The following is a 17,725-nucleotide window of genomic DNA, read 5'->3' on the forward strand; positions in this document are numbered from 1 at the left end:
AGATTCAGCGGCTTGAGGGTGATGTTAGCAGTAAAAGACGTGATTTTAGGCAGATAGCGAGTTTCGAACGAAATTATTTCTTAGAATATATTTAGAAGACTTGCAGAAACATTCGTAATAATATCTTTGCGGGATATTTAGAAAGAGAAAAATGGCAACGCTTACTTTTGGTGTTCTTTTGCCTGTGACTGACTCAGCGATGAATGCTTGTGCGTCTAACAGTGAAAAGTGTGAACTTCTCTCTTCCTTCTCCTCTTTAAATCTTCTTTCCCCCTTCCCCAGTGCAGGGTAGCCTACCGGGCTCAGCCTAGTTAACCTCCCTGGCTTTCCCTTATGACTTCTCTTTCTCCCTCTCAGTAATACATTGGTCATGACGAAATGCTTATCCGTAAAGCTCTTTCGCCACATTTCAAATAAGTGCGGCATCACAGACTATTACAAATCTTAGATGTGCGTCGTTCTAGCTTTTGCGGCATCGTTATTACGGCATAATAATCCTGTTTTTCTTTCCTTCTCACGCATTGTGGCCCTGCATAATTAATATAATAAATCTTGCAGGATCGTTTCATGCAGATATGGCAAGACCGACTTATAAAATGTGTTGTCCGTAGGTCACATTGTTTATATACTTGTCAGGCTGGTCACATCGACAAGTGCGATATTCCCGTTTACATTTCACTCGGTTTTCATTTGTTCCTTGCGCAGAAATTCTGTCAGCGAAGTCTTGGTGGCTTCGTAGATTTGTTTAGCGAATTCTTGCAGAATTATGATGCTGTTTTACGCGAATTTTGTACACTCTATAAGCATAGTAGCTGTATTATAAAGTTACAACTTTCAGGAAAAACTATAGAATTGTGCGGACAGATGTGTTTTTTTTTCCTTCTTTTTAATCTTCTCTTGTTTTCTAATCTTTTCTGCAATTACCCAATCCCCCTGTGCAGAGTAGCGAACCGGACACTTCACCTGGTTAACCTCTCTGCCTTTCGCCTCTTATTTTCCTTCCTTCCTACAACTTTCACCGTTTTAATGGTCGCTATTGGCAGTTAAATAATTGTAGCAGCGGCGTGATCTTGGTTGTTATGATCATCTTTCGTTAGATATGAAAGTAGGTTCAGTATTATTAGAACTCACGGGGGGGGGGGGGGGGGGGTAATAATAATTGCAACCCAAGGTGTCACGCTACACACGTTGTAACATGCGACATCCAACCTGCGGTGCTCTTCTGTAAATTTCACTCAATAATTTTATTTTTAGGCCTCACGAAAAATATTCCGAACATGTACTCTCTAACGGATATTGCAAGTATTCAGTATAATATAACAAGAACGATAACAACAATGACAAAACACTCGAAGGACCAAATGCTTCTTCATCTAGGCATTAGTAGAATATGATAGTATTGTGTATTGTACAGTACGATCTATTGTTAAAGGAAACACCTAACCATTAACATAGCCAACATGGATGGAATGTTCCTTCACCTTTTATCGGAAAGAAGTCGCTGATATAGTAATTTTGACGTATCCATCGTTGAAAAATGAAAGGTAGCAAGAAATTACAAAGTAGAACACCTTTCGCGATTCATAACTCGAGGCCGCAATTTCGCACTGCTACTTATTCGGTCGCCAAAGGTGGTACAGGCATCAGATTAAGCGCGAAAATTGAAATCATTCTGGCATTAGACACATTGGCGAAAACGGAAGCAAAATAACTTGTTCTAGTTCGCCCTAACTTGATCGCGTTTGTACGTACACATACATAAAAGTTAGCCTGTGGGCCTTCATCTCATATCTCAGCGATGGCCGCCGACCGAATACCAGCTGCCTCTTCCTTTTGACTGAGTACCATACTGCACATTCGCTAATGATTGGTACAGTATATAGCGCCCTCTAAAAAGTACCGTGTCGTTACACATGTATTAATGTACTTGTCCACACTGTCTGTTTGATAGATTCGTGGTAATGTTGCTGCGTTGTTCTGGCTGCTATGTTGTAACAACGTTGGGTTAGCACTAGCTCCAAGGCACTTTTCTATACACAAAACATGCGCGTAAGTCTATATAAGATGCTTACTTTAATTAGAAGCTGAAGATGATCTCATTAAGAAAGTCAGCATAAGTGTGCGAATGTATAAAGTAACCCGTGTTTCTTCCGTGGAAGCGTTAAAAAGATCATTTTGCGCTTACCGTTGCATTGTTCTCGCTCAGATTCCGCACCAAGATCGCATATTATGGTCTTGTTCGTTCAATGTAACATTGGCACTGTTTAAAAGCGAAGTTCACTTTGTCTGCAATCCTTCGAAGCAAGTGATGTTCGAAAAGGGTGGATTTGACAATACCCGGTCGTTTCCGGCGTCTACAGTACTGCGAAGCATGACCTTCGAGATTACTTTTCATTGATTGCTGGTGGTTGGGCGAAGGGAACGCGAACAAGTTCACAGACGTGGGAAATTCGAATTTATTTTTGTCTCAATTGCCGAACCATGCAGGTAGCCGTGCCAAGTTTCTTATCGAACGTTCCTGACAACAAAAATGGAATCTCGCTATAAATTTTGAGCAATAACGAAACAGCAGTAAAGCGCAAGCCTTTCTTTCAAAGTTACCTTTGGCGAGGACGGACACTGCCAGGAAAATTCGTCTGCTTGCACGCAAAAAGTCACAAGCTATCTGGAGTTCAAGTGCCTTCAATTGCCTATTGCATAAGCTTGACCCCTTGCTTAGGCTACAACTGCCATCTAGCCTTTCTCGCGGCGAAACAACCTTGCTGTGCCGCTTGTGGCTGCGAGTGGCGTTCACGAACGCTTACTCACATCAGTATGGGAATGGCCGAGATCCCGATGTGCGACTCCTGTATGTGCGAGGAAACCATCGAGCACCTATTGTGTACCTGTCCTCGCTACGACGTACAACGCCTCTCTCTCAGGACAACTTTAAACCGGCTGGACTCGAGACCGTTCACTGAGTCAAAGATACTCGCACCATGGCTACACCCGTCACTGGCACAAAAAGCGATGCATGCATTAGTACAGTATTTGAAGTGCACCGGTTTAAGAGATCGCCTATAGTGTCTCTGTACATCGTCCACGTGTACTCAGTACTCATTCTCTCTTTTCCTCTCTCTATTCCCCATTTCCCTTAGCCTCAGTGTAGGGTAGCAAACCGGACGCTCGTCTGTTTGACATCCCAGCCTTTCCTCTCCTTGCTCTCTCTCTCTCTCTCATTTAACGGAAAGACGAACGTCACTCTTACATATTTATGTCGACTTTAACTAAAACATTCTTTTTTTTTCTATAGAGTCAGCATTCCTCTCTCTTTCTCTCCCCCTCATATCCACTTACGCGCATATTTTTAAAGAGTTTATTGCAGTTGAAGCGTAGGTTGATGTATGTACACAATTGTTCCCGTTTATGAGATAAGAAGGAACCAGCCCCCGTTTTCGTGCGCCATCTCTTTGCTATCATGATACCTAAAAAATAATAATAATGAAAAAATAAAAGGGCCAGCCAGCTTCAAAACCTGAAAATGGGCAGCGTTACAAATAAAGCTCCGCGTTTAGAAGGTATACCCGAAAAAGACGTCAGCTCAGTGCTCGGGTCCGTTGGTTTGACGCTGCAGCTCCTCGCCCGAGGAACCCCCGGTCACGAAGAGGTGGCGAGCTCTTCGAGAAGGCTGTTATAGGAGGCAAGCGGAGACGCGCACGCAATGTATCGTGGATTCTCTATCTACGTATACGTATATATACGGCGGTGTCTGTTCTACGCAGACACAATACCACTTACGAGATCGCGCGGGCTGGCGCTGGAACCCTGTCGTTCTCCTGCGCTGCGCCGCCCGCCCCCCTCTGAGCACATCTCGCGTGCGTGCGCTGATCGGGACGAGGCGGTGCGTTCGGATCTCGCGTTTCATCACGCGACGCAGCCGGTTATATGTGTGTGCCTTTGGGGTTAACGGGACGACGCCCTCTTCAGCTTTCGACGGTAGGTGCAACAGTAATATACTACAGCGACTGCGTGCATGCATGTGTCACCTGGACATCCCCACTCACTCCCTTTTCCCCGAGGAGATAGGTAGAGATCGCCGATAACGTAACTCAAACAAGTTCAATCTTCGAGCACACCTTCCGTGGTCAAGTGAGCGCTCATTTGTAGCCGGCGCGGGTTCTTCGCCTTTTTCCATCGTTCCACGCGCCTTTTTCCAAGATGACCCAACTGGTGCAGTTCGCGTTTTATTCGTGAAGGCTTCCCGTGGCCTTTGAGATCTCTGGCGTTGCAGGCGCTGTATCTCGGAAGCTATGCTCAATCCTGATGCGGGTGGACCGCGCGAGCGTACGTTGTTGCAGCACGCGAGAGAGGTGTGTGCGCGAGTGTGCCACGCTGGTGAACTACTAATGACCATTGTCCTATTGAAATTGTGTCCTTGGAACTCGAAGTGCTCTCTTGGCAAGCGAAGTACAGCAGGACCACAAAACGCCAAGCGGCGGCGGGTATGTTTCGTCCTACTGAAAATTCGTAATACGTGTTGCCAGCCCAAAGAAACAGACTCTACAACTTCTCTTTCTCGTCCCGTTTGGTTTCGCGCTGCTAATATCGGTGACGCGCGAACATTAGTTCCGTTCTTTACCAAGAGCTTTGTCTACCAAGAGCTTTGTCAAGTATCACGTTATTTTGATTTGCGGTGTAGTCGGGTGTTAAGCGGCATACCGCGGAGCTATGCCTTTTCGCAGGGCCAGCAAGCAGCACCGTGCGATGACTGTCATCGCCTTTTTTTTTTTTCTTTTACGGTTTATTCGGTTCCTTGCGCTATTTCCTCACTTGAAAAACGTACGAACCTACTTGCTCGCTTTTGAAGCCATAGCTAATTTCTCGACCCTTTCCTTAACAGCAACAATAGCTAGCGGCCGTGGTTTATGTGCGCAATACTTTCTTTTCGCTTGCGTCACCTCCTTTCGAAGAGGCTGGAGTGACGGGCATTTCCGAGACACTTCAAAGGCGCTTCCAAATTACAACACGCCATTACTAGTGTGCTTTCGCGCACGTTGAACACTTCACTCACTTTCTTCTAAAGTTAACGCTGGCTTCATAGAACACATGGACTGGCACACATACAGCTTTAGAGGAAGGGAAGAAATGGCTTTGAGGAATGTCCTTTTTTTTTTCAGGACTGTTCCCGGTACCTTCTTATTGAAGAGTAACGCACGTACTTTCACTCAAACGCGCTATCTGGTGCCCTCTGTATGTTGATTATCGATTATTTCTCTGGCGGAAACTAGCAGAAACGTAGAACGCGCGCTCCAATAACCCATACGCCGCATTCCCGTGGGAAATGCCGCAAGCTTCACGCATCCGCGCCGCAACCGTTGTTGGTATAATGCGAGAGGTTTGGGCGCTCCATTTACAGGTTCCAGTCCGGAAACGCATTTGAAATTACGGGGAGGCCACGTTCCTAACTCTTTGCGAAAGAAGCGGCAGGGGTTTTCGGTTATTCTGCATAAGAGAGATGGTCCCAAATTGCGAAACACTGTCCGTGCAACATTCTTCGTTTCTCGTTCTATTCGTAACCGCGCATATTTCTAACAAAGTTCGCGCGAAATGCGAGCGCTGAGAAATAAAAAAGAAATATCGCTGTCATAATAATTCAAGTTGTCACCGGACGATGTCAGTAAGTTATCGTGGTGTAACTCTTGTGGAAAGAGAAAATAATGCGGAGCAATATCCGAAAGAGCAAACGATCTTCGCATCTGCCGTTATAGCCTAAAGTGCTGCTGCGTTGAAGGTTGTTGAGGAGGGCGAAGCAACTTGGACAATGAGCGCAGGGTAGAGGATTAGTGTAGGAACATTGCATATATGGAGAGTGGGTGAGCTGGACGGCTTCGCTTGCTTCTAAATTGGGCCGGACTGTCCTAATGGCCGTAATTTGTCACGATAACCCGCCGTGGTTGTTTAGTGGCTGTGGTGTTGGACTGCTAAGCACGAGATCACGGTTTGCGCATGTCGACGATTTGCCGAGTACGCATGTAATCGCTATGCTGCAAAACGCGTTTCCTAACATGAACACTTTGAACGGCATTTAATTAACCGCTTTACAAATGCATAGTTTTCCATAGATTCCAAATTGGTGCGTTAGATCTGCATAATTTATTTAAAGAACAAACAATGCCACAGTTAAGCCTTCTTTTGCGTGCCAGTGTTCGTTCCTTGGCAGCTCTTTATCGCTCAACCTTTTTTTTTTTTTTCAATTCACTGCAGGCGGAAGAGGCGAACGAACACCGCAGCGCCGGCGGGTTCCGGCACAAGCTGCTCATCATCGGCGACAAGAGTCCGTCAGACACGAGCTCGGTGTCTAGCTCGGCGTCGCAGGACAGTGACGGCTCGTTGCGCTCCTCCGAGTCGACCACCAACAGCGAGGACCGGACGGAGTCGCCCACGGGCTCCTCCGGCAGCAGCAGCGGTGGCGGTGGCGGAGGCCGCGGTCACGTCGTCGAAGACGACATCTACAACGACGACCTCGACGCCCTGCTCGAGTACGGTCCGCACTCGAACCTGCAGGTGCGGCGAACCATCGAGCGGACCGCGATGCGCCGCAGCCTCACCCGTGTCACGGACGTCCGCAAGAGGACGCCCACCAACCTGGCCAAGTCGCCGACGTCGAGCAACGACGTGTCGCTCGTCGAGAAACTGCGGTGGCTCACGTCGCTCGACGACGACGACGATGACGGATGCAGCGACGACTCCGAGGCAGCGGCCGACCACCACCACCACCACCATCACCACCAGGGACCGCCCCCGCCTCCGCCGGTGGCGCGGAGGCCTCCGCCGGACCCGGGCTTCGTGCAGGACGCCGGCCGGCTACTGCCCGGTTACCCTCGCGGGGGCCTCAACGGAGCTTTCCAGCCGCGACCGGCCTCGTTCTCGCAGCTGAGCGACGCCTGCCGGGGATCCCTGACCATGCTGCCGGTCGCGGCCCGGGACTACCGCATGGTCCGGCGCGTTCCGGGCGAGAACCACCCGCAACAAAACACCGGTGCCGCTAGCCAACGGGGGCAGCCACCGCCTCCGCCCGTGCGACGACCCGCTCCCCAAGGGAGCGGCGGCGTCGTCAGCGTCGGCAACAATGCCAAGGACGCGCCTCCTGACGAGCTGGAACGCTTCGTCCAGCAGGACATGGAGCGCACGGAACGCATCCGCAAGCGGTACAGCCTTAGCGAAGAGGACGAAGACCCGTCGTTCGGGTTCGCCAGGAGACCGTCCGTGCGCGGCATCCGGGCGCGGTTCGGCTCGAGCGCCGAGATCATGAAGGACGTGCAGCAGATGATGCAGAACCACCCGGCCATGAACATGCCGGGCAGCCACCTGTCGTGGTCGCACCCCGTCGAGCTGCCGCCGCCCAACCACAAGACGCCGCAGCAGGTCAAGGTGATGCTGCTGCCTCGCGTCGCCGAGGAGGACACCGGCCGCAACTACGGCTCGGCCGGGGACATAGCGACGCTGACGCGGTCGCGGCGCACCTTCCAACCGGCGCCCTCGCCCGTGCCTCCACCGCCCTCGTCGTCGTCCCTATCGGCGGGCAAGGACGAGCGGGGAGTGCCCGAAGGTGCCTGCTCGTCGCCCAAGGTGTCGTCCGAGCCGGGCTACCAGGGACAGCAGCAGCCAAAGAGCGGGATCGTTCCCGCGCCTCCGCCGGGGGTGCCTCCTTCCATGGCGTCCGCCGGTTCGGAAGCAACGCCGCAGCCACCTCCTCCTCAGGGTGTTGTGTACTACTCCCTCAACGTCTGACCCACCGCCAACACACCGACCGAGGTGCGCAAAACACACAACTGACACTCGAAGTGAAGAGACGAAGCAAAAGGGTTTCTTCTTCTTCTTCGCGAGTCGCCTCATCAACTCTTCGTCATTGCCTCACGAGCGAACTCGCTGGTCGGAGTTCCGCTGCCCTATATAGGTGCACACCATCGACAAACTGGAGGAGGCGTTGGAGAGGAACGCAACCGGTGACAGAGAGAGAACGGACAGCTAGCAAAACGGAGAAACAAAACAAAACAGGGACCTGCGGTGGTGCGGTGCAAATACTTTTTTTTTCTGCGCTGTGCGCGTTTTCTTGTGTGTGCCTGTTTTGTGAGTGCGCGCGCGTGACGGCGTGTGTGTCTGTGTGTGATGTGTCCGTGGCAAAACGGCCGATCCTCCTCCTCCCGGCGCAGCCGAGTTGGGAGGGGTCGACATCTTCCTCTCGAGTCCTCCTTCTTAAAAACAAAAACCTTCCCGTGAGTCACATGAGCCACATGGCCCGTCGCCGGCTACCTTTTCTTCCAAAGACATACCGTTCAAACCACGAGCGTCAGCGGATACGGGCATGGCCGCTGCACTGCCCATGCGTCTCTTTTGTTTTCTTTCTTTTTTTGGCTCTCACGTTCTCCGCGCTCTGAGGATTTAGCTAAGCTGAAACCCGGGTACAAGTGTCTAGATTGCGGTTCAGCAAGAAACGTCATAGCAGAGCAGCAGTAGCCAACACTTCCGTGTACAACGTGATGCTTGCCCTTCGGCGATAGATTGCGTTTGCGAAAACGAAAATAGCATTGCATATATACATATAGATCCGTCTGCCTAATCCTGTATATATCAAGAATGCGCAGTCATTTATCATGCCAATTTTAAAAAATTCTTCTGCTAATATACCGCGATACACCACATAAGAAAAATGTGGATGAGAATGAGTCATTAAAGGTCTATCGTGAACTAGATGTATGGCGCCAGCACGCTACTGTTAAACAGCGCAACGCCGGCTTCCTTAAAACTTGAAGCGAAAGAGTGATTTTAATTGCCTACCTCAAACGCAATCTCGTTTCAACGTTCCCTTTTTTACCTGCTCGTGATATCGTTCCTCTCTTTGTCAGCAGTTGGAGATAGCGCGCAAATTTCATCACTGTTTCATCACGGGCTGCCCAAACGCCCTGCCGCAGCGCACTGACGCGAACACCTCCAAAGGTGGCAAGTGACCACATGAATTCGACGCCTGTATTCCAGTAAAGGGTTCCGCGCAGGGTTAATATTATAATTTTCTTTCGGCTACTTCGTTACGGTGCTACAACGAATGCGGTAGGGGTTCAATTATGCCAAAGGCTGCATAAGTTTATGCTGCTACAAGTGACGCTGTGCGTAGAAATGAAAGCGTGCTGCATACTTGGGTGCTCTCAAGGTTAAACTATTCTTACGGGGCAAGCGTGCCGTCTGTACACGGGTTTTAACGCGTGCGTATTGGTCTTCTTTCTCAGAGCGCGGGAAATGTGTGTTGCAGCCTTGTTCTTTTGCCTCGCTAGTTACGTGCAGTGCTGCGGAAGACAGTACCGCTCCAGGCGCAGAAGTCCCTAGTCCACAAAGCCGCACGACTGCGAGATGTTCGACCCAAGTAGAGCGAACTAGTTGGCATATGGAAATCGGCTGGGTACCCTTTTCATGTCAATTGCGAAAGATGAAAGAAAAGAGAAAGGTAGCCATTTTTAACCAGAACAACAACAAAAAAATCTGGTTTGCTATCCTACACTGAAGGGAGGGAGAGACGGAGGTAGGGAGATATATAGATAAGCAGAAAGTAACTATTTTGGCAGTATATAGGCTAGAACGACGGAGTGATGAAGAAATTAAACCGGCATTATATCTGCCGCCGGAGCGGTAACTATACTTCCAAGCACTGGACGTCGCCGCCATGGGCCGTACTCTCGGTTGACAGCTTTCGATGAAATGGAAGTGCGCGGTGATTGGCTGCATCCGGCAAAAGCGGATGTGACGAAAAGAATGATACTGCAAGCGTGAGCGGTATTCTCACGTCTCAACTGTTCACCGAGTGCATTTGACAGGATTGACCGTCGCTCCAGTGATGTCGTGCCGTTGCTGGACCTTACGTCACTGGTCCAAAAGGGAAGTGCCCATGAGTTATCGACCGGGGACACGACCCCACACTTCTCGATTCGACGTCCCGACGTCATGTGTCGCAGCATTGCACGAAACTAGCGAGACGGAGCGTCCGTATTCCTTTGGAGTGACGCTCACCATTATGCGTCGCCAGGCTCAAGCCAAAGCATGAGAGAGAGAGAGAGAAAACACACACACACAAAACAAACTTGGAGGTGCCAGGGTGCTTCAACGCAGAGATGTTTTCGCTTCCCTTCTCAAGAGTGTGTGAATCTCACCCGCCGGTTTCGGCAGTGGGCCACCGCGCGTGTGTGTGCGTGTGTGAGTGTGCGTGCTTTTTTTTTTTTTTGTCGCGTTGTTGCTGTTGTTCTGGTCTGTGGACAAAGTTCGCTCTTTGTACCTCAAGACCGCGTTGGCCTACATAGAGATTTTTAGGCATTCGCTGGTGTAAATTTGTTGCGCACCCTCCCCGTTCCCCCCCCCCCCCCCCTCCCTTTCCCAAGCTCCCGCTCTTTTTTCTGTCAACTTTTGTGACCAGAGTATAGGCCTGAGCTTTCACGTTGGGCCTCTAGGGAGGAAGAAGAAAAAAAAAGTACACTCTATATTTCCTAATAGAAAGCTTATACTATATGTATAGTGAAGTATAAGATTTACCGAGGAGCATCTTCTAGAGGTGCGGGCGACTCCGGGTTGGAAAGGCGGGGAAGTGAAGAAGGTTCAAAAGATAGACGTTCGAGAAGGGCCAAAGATTGCGCGCGCTGTCTTGGCTTCTTGACGCTAGCTCAAGTACGTCCATAACTTTCTTGTGCTCTATGTCTGTCTGCTTTGACGTTCTGTTGACACTAAAATCAGTCTAGATGAAAGCACACTGCATTGCGGAAGCCTGAAGTGGAGTCAGTTTGTGAGCAGCATTGACCAATTTCACAAAACTGTTTCGCGCCAAAAGAAAGCTGTATTTCCTGAAGGAATGAAAAGTGCACAAAAGCGCGCACTAGTACAAGCGATGGAACGAAGAAAAGCATCGAAGGAGCTTGCTTAGTCATCGTGTCTGTATTATAGACCTTTTTCGCCATCGCGGCATCCCAAAAGTGGCGATGACGATGTTGTTGGTAATGGTGTCTACACTCCTGTGGCGGTGAAGGTCCACATTTTAGGTTTTTCTGACCTACAAGTTAGGAACTACCATGCAGCAGTTAAATCGGTGAATGGAGCCTTTACAGTCTACAACGAGTCATTCAAGCGTTGAAACAATTCCGCTATAAGTGTTGAGAAGCTGCCGCACTGGAATGCGGATATCTTACGCTTATAACGATAATGCCCCGATAATGGCCAGCAATTTCAGCGTTTCCCTAAAAATATGTGCTTTTTCAATTGGGCGCAGCGTTTTTCTACGCTTGCCGATCAACAAGGAATACCGTAAGAAATGATGCGTGTTCACAGTGATGTGGCATCATAGATGACAGAACAGTTAGATGACGGTACAGTTAAGGAAATCCGGTAAGCCCTGTGTTGACTAAGCAAGAAACTCAAAGTTACTTCAGTAGGATGAGTGTCTGTGCAACCTTCACGTCATATTTTACTTACGAACAACCTTGCGAATTAGCTGGTGCTTCCTCTAACTTCCACAATGCTGCGTGTTTTTAACCAAGCAGGGTGTATGACTTGGACTGTGGCTGTGCAAAATGTGTATGTCAGGGTCCTGAAACATCCTACACGGGTCGGGCAGTGTCGGTATAATAACCCTCCCAAGAGTGGCGCTTGAACGTGGCAATTGAAAGTTTGCAGGCAAAGGGGGTTTCAAGTCGCGAAACCTCGGTAAAGTGAAAACTCCAATGTGCTCCTCTATGTTTCAGGCTCCCTCACAAGAACATACAGTGAGATTACAGCGCGTGATCGCATAATTTATGTTAACCGACTGTTGCCCGGTGTTCTCTATACATAGGCGTAACTTCGCGCTTAATTTCACCATAGCGTACTCTGAGATTTGTTACAGAATCGTGACGAAAAAAGGAATGTTGGGGAAAGTAGTTAGGGGTGGCAAAAGTGACAGTTTCTAACATTACTTTTTGTTTGAGCGCTTGTACCTACTAATGCGCAATTTCAGAGTCTCTAGTTGTGCGTAGAATTCTGCGCTACGAGCTTATTATGTTTGCGGTATTACGGCTCTAAAGGATATATCAAAGTTGCTATTTTTCCCACACTCCTCACAAGCCCAGCTAGCTCCCACTTAGCTGTTAAAATGTATATAAGAGGCAAGCTGCGCTCAAATGAATTAGCAATGGCATGCAGCTGCAATATAGATTATCGCACGAATCCTTCAGGTTATCCATGCAAGACGAAGTGTTGCTTGGAACGCGGAGACATTAAAAGGAAATGCGTGAGAACAACGGTGGAGACACACTGTATAGTCCGACACGAGCGATTCGACTTTAGTACTTGTTTTCGTCTAAGCTTAGACGAAGACGAGTCCTCGCCAAAGCTATTGCCAAAACGCTGACGCCGAAGTGACGTAAACTTTGGCATTGGCTTCGTCCAGGCTGAAGTTAGAGAGAGCAACAGCGTAAGAGACAAGAAGAACGACAGGAAACGGACGAAGCGACTTCCGTTCTTCCTGACCCTTGCGCTGTTACTCTTTTTAATTTCAACATGTACCAACCTGCCCACATCAACATTCTCTTGCAGTTCGTCCTGGCTTTGAAGAGAAACTGTCTGTTTATGCATAGGCCTCGAATGGACTTGTTTTTGTCTAGGCCTAGAACAGGTCTTGCGTTCGTGTAAGCCCAGACGTTCTTGCATGAAGACACACCTCCGTTCCCAAACGCCAGGGCGTGTATTAGGCCACGAAGAGGGCTTGTCTTCGTCTATGCTTAGAACAGGACTTGACTTCGTTACAGACTGAAACGAAGACAAGCCTTGCTCTCGAAACGTTGACCTCGAATTCAGACTTCCCCTAAGCATTGCCTTCGTGCAGACAGCATAGTAAAATATATGTCTGTGTATGCCTAGGCCTAGAAGAGGGCTTGTGTTCAGATAAGCCTAGACGTCCTCCTATAAAGACAAGCCTTCTTGCTCAAGTGCAAAAAGCTTGTATTAGCCCATGCCTCGAAGAGGGCTTGTTTTCGTTTAAGTTTAGAACAGTACTTGACTTCATGTAGACTAACAGGCTTAAACGAAGGCAACTCTAGTGGAATTGTCGACACCGAATTGAGACCTCACCCAGTGTTTCTCTTCGTCCAGGCCTTGAGAATGGCTTGTCTTCGCCTAATCCTCGAAGACAGCTTGTTTCTATCTATGGGCCCAGAAGAGTGCTTGTCTTCGCGTAAGCCTGCACTCGTGTAGGCCTCGATGAAGACAACGCATCTCGCCGAAACGTTGTCGCCTGACTGAGGTGTCTCCCCACAATTGCTCTCGCACATTTCCTGAATCTTCAGGCTGTTTGACAAAAGTCACGTTGTTGTTTAGGCCTCGATAGTGTTGACGCCGCCGACTGAATGCGTGTTGTACGAGTACCCCGCCTGCTATTCTTGCTTATTCCGGTGATTCTGTATTTCTCGTTGACGTTAGGCTGGTGGATATACCGAAGTCTTTTGTACGCGTTGAGTCGTGGCCTCTCTTGCTAGACAGCTGTGACCGGTGAAGGACGCCGACCCTAATAGATAATTAAATGAACGAACTCGGTCCGTGGCAACTTCCCATCTTACGCGACTCCTCGTCGATGTTTCCTTCCCGACTTGCCGAACGACATGCGCTCGCCTAGTTCGTTGAATTAAAAAAAAAAAAAAAAAAAGCGTGACAGGACGTTAGCACGGCTCATGTTGTGTTTTAGTACAAGACGAAGTACGTGTACATTATTATTAAGAGTCTTTTTTATATAGAGTAAATGTCGAAATAAATAAGAAACCTGTATATTCGCGTGGTTGGAGGGACGGTGCAATTGCGGCGCCGGCTTTTTCTTCCTCTTACAACGTTGACTGTCTGTCGTGCGCCCCCCGTACTGTGAACACCTTGGGAACCGTCGCGAATGTTGGTTGAGTGCTCGTGGTTTTTTGAACATGCCAGGCTAGGTGAGGATGCCATTGAGAGATATAGACGCTTGTTAGTTCACGCCGACGGAATCAGCTTTGTTTTGGCAATTAGGATTTGATTTAGTTAAACATATGAATTCGTGGCATGCGCGAAGCCTCCATGTAACGGATGTGGCCCTTGGTTAGCGAGCCTTTTCTGACGTCAGAGGAACTGTGATTGAACGGCGCGCGATTACTGACCAATCACGGCAGGGAACGAAAAGTTAAGGAAACAATAAGAAGGCCATAGGACGAGGAATACTATTAAGAAAGCATAAGAAGGCGTCGAGAAAGTTTGCTGTTAGGCTAATTGGTAACACATGATGCTAGGCATCATGTACCAAGTTGTTGAGGTGGTCGGAAAGATTTATTTATCAAACGGTTTGCGAATATTGCATTAGTCCGATAAGGTGGCCGAATCTTCGTAGGTGTGATCTTTCAAACGTGCTTGGCCTGCCCTCATAACTAATTGGTCGATTGGATGATAGCTGTATTGCAGAAAAATCACCTAAAGCTGCCGTAACTGTCATTTTTAAAGGCGTATCGTGCTCGAACTTGCCTAAAGGGGACGTAAGACAGGCTGCATCAGGAATAAAATAAAGAAGTAGAAAAAGAAATGACAGTAAAAAGTAGGCTGCGCTTAATTTGAACGGCAGCGTAACGTAACAGCGGGGAGCCCTGGCTCATAAGAGGACCCAAACGCCTGCACGCGCTTCCATTACGTGCAAAGAAAAAAATAAAAATAAATAAAGTGTTGTTGTATTGCCGCTTCGTATTGAACTTTGACAGACGTGACGTCATCGCAAACTTGTGAGACGTTCGTTACGGCTCACAACGTCGGTTTAATTAAAGAAACGAGTGAATCCTCCGGAGAGGGCCAGTTGGGCCAGGAGTATTTCAGTACCATTCAGGGAGAGTGGTCATCAGCATTTCGCGGTTTAGCCTGTTTGATCGCTCTGCCCCTATGGGAGTGTAGGTGGAGTCAATGTATGACCAGCGTTAAGCCAACGTTGTCCAATGTAGGACCAAATGTGATCCAATGTAGTGGTTACACTGAGAGTACACTGCGAGGGTACAGTCTCCCATTAGCTGCATGACGGGGGAATATTTTCACCCCTTTGCCAGATGCGCCTCTTCCTTTTTTTTTAATACTTCGATGAAATCATATAAGCGTGTTACTGTGCCGTACGTTGGGCCGGAACCGGTGCCGTTCATATCTCGCAAGTTTTGCGGTCGGGTTTTTCTTTGCAATTTGTTGACATGCTGTTACGAGCGCTTCCAACCTTGACATGACTTGACACAAGAACTGAAGAAACGGCTTCCAGTGCACGTCACGCTTACTACTGACAAGAAGGTCACGCTGCCAGCTTTTATCTTTCTGTTCTTGAGGGGGCTAAGTGTACGAAGTGTTCTGCGCGATTACTTTCCAGACCAAAGATTATTACTTGAGCGCCAACGTTGTTGGACGCCGGTGCTCCTTTTCAGGAAACTTGTAAATCTTTGTGTAAAACGCTATGTGTACCGCGCCTTGTTTTACAAAGACTGTGTCTGTCATGTGCCAGAAGATGTTTGCCCGCAGAAAGAAACTGTCTGTGAGTTCGAAGGCGAGTTTCTTTTTTTCTTCTTTTTTTTTTGAAAAACGATTTTTTCTTGTATATTTAGAGTGAAGACACCAGAGAGTGACCTGGTATAGCTTCTTCCGATTCCTTTGTGGCGATGTGGTTGTAGATGCGCAAGCGATGGCTTTGGAACATGTTGTTGTCTGTTTGACTAAAGTTTTGTCTGTTATTTCTTCGACCATCTCACGCATTCTATCTTTCGCTTTCCTACTAGTCACACGAGGTACGAGAAGACAACGACAACAAGGTGAATATTTGTGCACACAACTTAAGCGCGTCTCTTCTTTTCTTTTTGCGATAGATTCCAGATAGATTTGAAATTAAGAGGGGCAAGCAAGCAAGAACATCTGTTAGCAGTGTCCCTTGCACATAGGTTTTACGTGCCGAAACCACGGTCTTGGTAGCAGGCACGCCGTAGTAGGGGACTCCGGATTAATTTCGTCTACCTTGAGTTCTTTAACGTGCACTCGATGGACGGCCCATGGGCGTTTTTGCATTTTGCTCCCATCGAAATGCGGCCGCCGCGGCCGGGATTCGAACTCGCGACCTCGTGCTCTGCAGCGCAGCGCAACGTCAAAGCCATAAGCGACCACGGCGGGTAAGTAAAGGAAGTGATGGGCCAATACCTACAGTAGCAATGTGCGCTGCTCATAATGACGTGGCATCGAATGACCGCAGTCCATTTTCTGCAGTCATGAACGTTTGTGTTAAACGGTATTGGGATTTCTTGCTTTTATATGCATCGGCGAGAACGCCGCACTTTCTCAATACCACCTTCGACGTTACCTTCTGACGCCCTAGTGCAATCCACTGGCTGCTTAGCTGTGTATGTCCGACAGTTCGTTACGAAAGCACGTCATTCGTAAAGAGTAGTAATACCGTCGTATACACTCGAACTTGTCCTGAGGTCATCGCTCGCTGCGCTGCTTTTTTTTTTTTTTTAATGGCGTATTTGCAGAGGACTCGCCGGTGCGCGGCGTCTTTGTTTCACGCGGGGGGCCGTTTTCTGCAACGATTTCCTTTGTTTTCGACTCTTTTCGCCACCTGTCTCCGAAAGTGATGCAGCTGCCCCGCCCTCTTCGCCAGGATTGGCCTCCGCGCTTGACGGATGATGACAAAAGAAGAATTTGAAAATTGAATATATCGCTCCGAGATAAGCCCCTGCAGGACATCAAGAGTTGGCGATAGGGGCTGTGACACGGCTTGCTAACAACACTTTGATAAAAGAGAGAGAGAGAGAGATAGAAGCAGGGAAAGGCAGGGAGGTTATTGCCAGACGCACGTCCGGTTTGCTACCCTGCAATGGGGAGAGGGGATAAAGAAACGAAAAGAGAGAAAGAAGGGAAGAGAGAGAGCACTAGTTGCGCGCACACTTGAAGCTTCGCATCATGTCTGGAAACAGTCCCTAAGACGTGCCGACTTGAGGTACTGTAGCAAAGTCTTCGCTGCGTTCTGCGCCATCGGCGCTCACGGCCATGGTTCTAGGATTTGCTAATCTGAAAAGGGTCTTGAGTCCATCCAGTTTAATGCTGCACGGAGAGGGTGGCGGCTAGGACGTCGTAACGGGAACAAAGCCACAGGAGGTATTCAGTAGTCTCTTGAGTCCCGCAATAGTCTCACTTAGGTGTGTCACCCATTCCAATGCGGAATGAGCAAGCTTTTGTAAATGCCCTCATATCTAGAGGCGGCGCAGCAATCTCGCATCGGAGGGGGAAATGCGGGATGGCTGTTGCAGCTTCAGAGAAGAATCGAGTTTATGTAGACGACTCAATTACCCGTTTGAGCAGTTTCGTTTAACGTCTGCCGCATATAGGTGATTGCTGTTTAAATGATGGTATTGGCTATGGTACTCACATCTGACACATCCTGTTTTGCACGGTGTGATGCGTGTCATTAGTCGTGCGTAGAATTGCTCCCACAACGATTCGTACCTAGTTTTTTTTACTCCTACTCATTTGAAAACGATGGCCAGACGCTGTGAATTTCTCATCATATAAACCGCTGCTTATGATAGGACACTGGTAACGAAAAACATGACAAAAGGCAGAAGAAAATAGTAACATAGAAACACCGGTGGCTTTGAGGAAAATTGGGAAAGGTGAAAAATGCACAATGCTACAGGTTGAAATTAGAAATCTCAAA

The 17,725-nt window shown here is 48.5% G+C and overlaps 1 protein-coding gene across 4 annotated transcripts in view; it reads left to right on the forward strand.

The window, feature by feature from the left end:
• LOC119446253 (uncharacterized) overlaps positions 1 to 15,756 on the forward strand; it is a 422,545-nt gene extending 406,789 nt beyond the window's left edge. For all 4 annotated transcript variants that reach the window (XM_049664025.1, XM_037710637.2, XM_049664026.1 and 1 more), the window contains one exon: positions 6,244 to 15,756. In XM_049664025.1, the coding sequence (XP_049519982.1) occupies positions 6,244 to 7,770 (1,527 nt within the window). In that variant the 3' untranslated portion in view covers positions 7,771 to 15,756. The remainder of the gene's footprint in view (positions 1 to 6,243) is intronic.
• Positions 15,757 to 17,725: the final 1,969 nt, after the last annotated feature.

The sequence above is a fragment of the Dermacentor silvarum genome, chromosome 3 (genome assembly GCF_013339745.2).
Source record: "Dermacentor silvarum isolate Dsil-2018 chromosome 3, BIME_Dsil_1.4, whole genome shotgun sequence".
NCBI lineage: Eukaryota > Metazoa > Arthropoda > Arachnida > Ixodida > Ixodidae > Dermacentor > Dermacentor silvarum.